The 2,383-nt window shown below is 38.2% G+C and overlaps 1 protein-coding gene across 1 annotated transcript; it reads left to right on the top strand.

The window, feature by feature from the left end:
* Positions 1–180: 180 nt before the first annotated feature.
* LOC124890935 lies at positions 181–1,199 on the top strand. Its single transcript, XM_047402783.1, has 3 exons — positions 181–302; positions 629–819; positions 937–1,199. Exons 1-3 carry the CDS (start codon positions 181–183, stop codon positions 1,197–1,199), a joined length of 576 nt encoding a protein of 191 aa, XP_047258739.1.
* The last annotated feature ends 1,184 nt before the right edge of the window (positions 1,200–2,383 follow it).

Here is a 2,383-nt window from a genome sequence, read left to right as displayed (position 1 = left end):
CCCCAAGGTGTGGCACCTGAGCGAGTACAAGACCAGGTTGATGATGATACTCCAGCTGCAACACCTATTGGTGTACCTACTATTACATTGCCTGCCGAACTTTTGGTAAGAATGTTCAATGTACTAGAGGCACTGGAGCATAATTAGGGTCGTGCTCCAGCTCCTCAGGCAACTTCGCAAATGCAAGCACAAGTTCAGTTGAATGTTGGGACTTCTCAGGCACCTCAACCAATTGATCTTTCAATTGCTGCTGTGGGGAAACCGAAGAATTTTAATAATTTCATGGATCTTAAGCCACCAGAGTTTGATGCTACACCATCTTCTGTTGAGCCTCAAAGATTTTAGATCGCTGTGAGAAGATATTGACCACATTGGGATTAAAGGAGAATTATGGTGTACAATTTACCAGTTTTCTATTCTCAGGATCTCCCGAGGCTTGGTGGACTTCCGTTTTGAGGGGTAGACAACTAGTCTTACCACTAATCACTTGGTCAGATTTTTCATCTATGTTCTTTGACAGATTTATTCCCTTGAGCAAACAAGATGACATGAGGTGCCAGTTTAATGAGTTATGATAGAGATCCATGATAGTCACTGACTATGAGGCTAAGTTTAATGAGTTGTTCAGGTATGTTCCATCTTTAGTTGCAAATCAGAGGGAGAAAGTAAGAAGATTTATGGATGGACTTGAGGCGCATTATAGTGGTCCAGCGATAGGCGATATACGTAATGGGTTCTATTCTGAGGTGTTTGACACTGCTCTTCGTTCGGAGTCCTATTATAAGATGGAAAGGACTAATCGAGCAAACAAAAGGGCATGTATTTCAGGTGTATTTAGTGGTGGTCAATATGGGGGCAATAGTAGTTTTTAGTATGGGTAGTCTAGGCCTACACAGTCAGAGTCCGTGGGATAGTCTTTGAGGAACAATTATTCAGCTAGACAGGGAGAACAACAGATGAAAAGGAAGGGTAACAATTCTTCTCAGTCAAGTCAGCATCCGTGGTGTTCCAAGTATGGTAGAAATCACAGTGGTCGTTGTTACGGAACAAATAGGGCTTGCTATACTTGTGGTGAGCAGAGACATATTGCTAAGTTTTGTCCTAAGGGAGATTCTGGGTCTAGTCAAGCTACTACTCAGATGCAAAGAAATGTTGCAGGAGCACAAACCCAAGCTCAGCCGATTAGAGCTGCTCCATAGGGGGCTTATGGAAAAAATTGACAGGGTGCGCAGGTTACTCAAATAGGGGGTGGACCACCGAGATTCTTCGCTATGGCTAGATAGGATAATGAGGCACCTGATGCAGTAGTCATAGGTATTATATTATTAGTTCTCATGAGGGATATTCTCTGATTGATCTTTGTGCTACGTGTTTGTTTGTATCTCCATCTTTTGCTTTATTCTTAAAAAGAAGAGTTGAGACTCTTATTGTGCTATATATGGATGGCTATAACTTAGTGGGGACATTTTAGCAGTAGCTAAAGTTTATTGATATTGCGTGATATTTGTTTAGTGCAGGGATACCATAGTTGATTTGATTGCCTAGGTTTGACTTTGATGTGATTATGGATATGAATTGATTGACATTTTGTTATGCTTTGATTGATTATACAAAAATTATACCCATCTTTAGTGTGGAAAGGTATGACTCTGTGACTGAAGAAAAGATAATAGTTTATGTAAGGACACGTCAAATGGTTGATCATGGGTGCTTGGATTTTATTTCTACTGTTTGTGATGCGCGAGCAAAAAATATTTTTATCGATAGTGTTCTTATTGTTTGATAATTCTTTGGTGTGTTTTAAGATTATTTGCTCGAGCTCCTAGGTTGTTCATAGATTATCTTATTTTTTCACATGTCCGTGTGAGTTAAGTTTTCCCACTCATTTGACATTTCTTGTATGACTCTTGTCATGTTCGAGGACAAACGTTATTTTAAGTGGGGGAGAATTTAATAATCCAGACTTTGAATGAGGGGTAAGTGGGTAATTTAGCCATTATTATTATTAATTAATATAATTAAAGTAAGTAATTCAAAAGTCAAAACTCATTCACTTACTTTGCTTTTCACAACTTAAAAACTAAAGGAGTAGAATATATAGGGTTTTATTTTTGGTCCCATTATTTTTAGAGAGAGCAAGCAGAAGGCACGTTAAAAAAGCTGGGGAGTGTAGACAACTTTAGAAGGGAGCAAAACAAGTTTTCATAAGAAGTAGGTATGAAATTCTCTCTTGATTCTTTGGCACAAGGATAGTTCATGCATCTTGTTGTGTTTTGAGAAAGCAAAAGATTTAATGAATACTAGTAGTATCCTATTTTTAATTGTATGTTAGTGCGGAAAAAATATTTAAAGATTTCTAATCAATGGTAAAAGCATGTCGTGA

This window comes from Capsicum annuum, unplaced genomic scaffold, assembly GCF_002878395.1.
Source record: "Capsicum annuum cultivar UCD-10X-F1 unplaced genomic scaffold, UCD10Xv1.1 ctg27271, whole genome shotgun sequence".
Taxonomy (NCBI): domain Eukaryota; kingdom Viridiplantae; phylum Streptophyta; class Magnoliopsida; order Solanales; family Solanaceae; genus Capsicum; species Capsicum annuum.
Note: the sequence above shows the minus strand (reverse complement) of the source record. Positions and strands in the feature narration are given on the sequence as shown.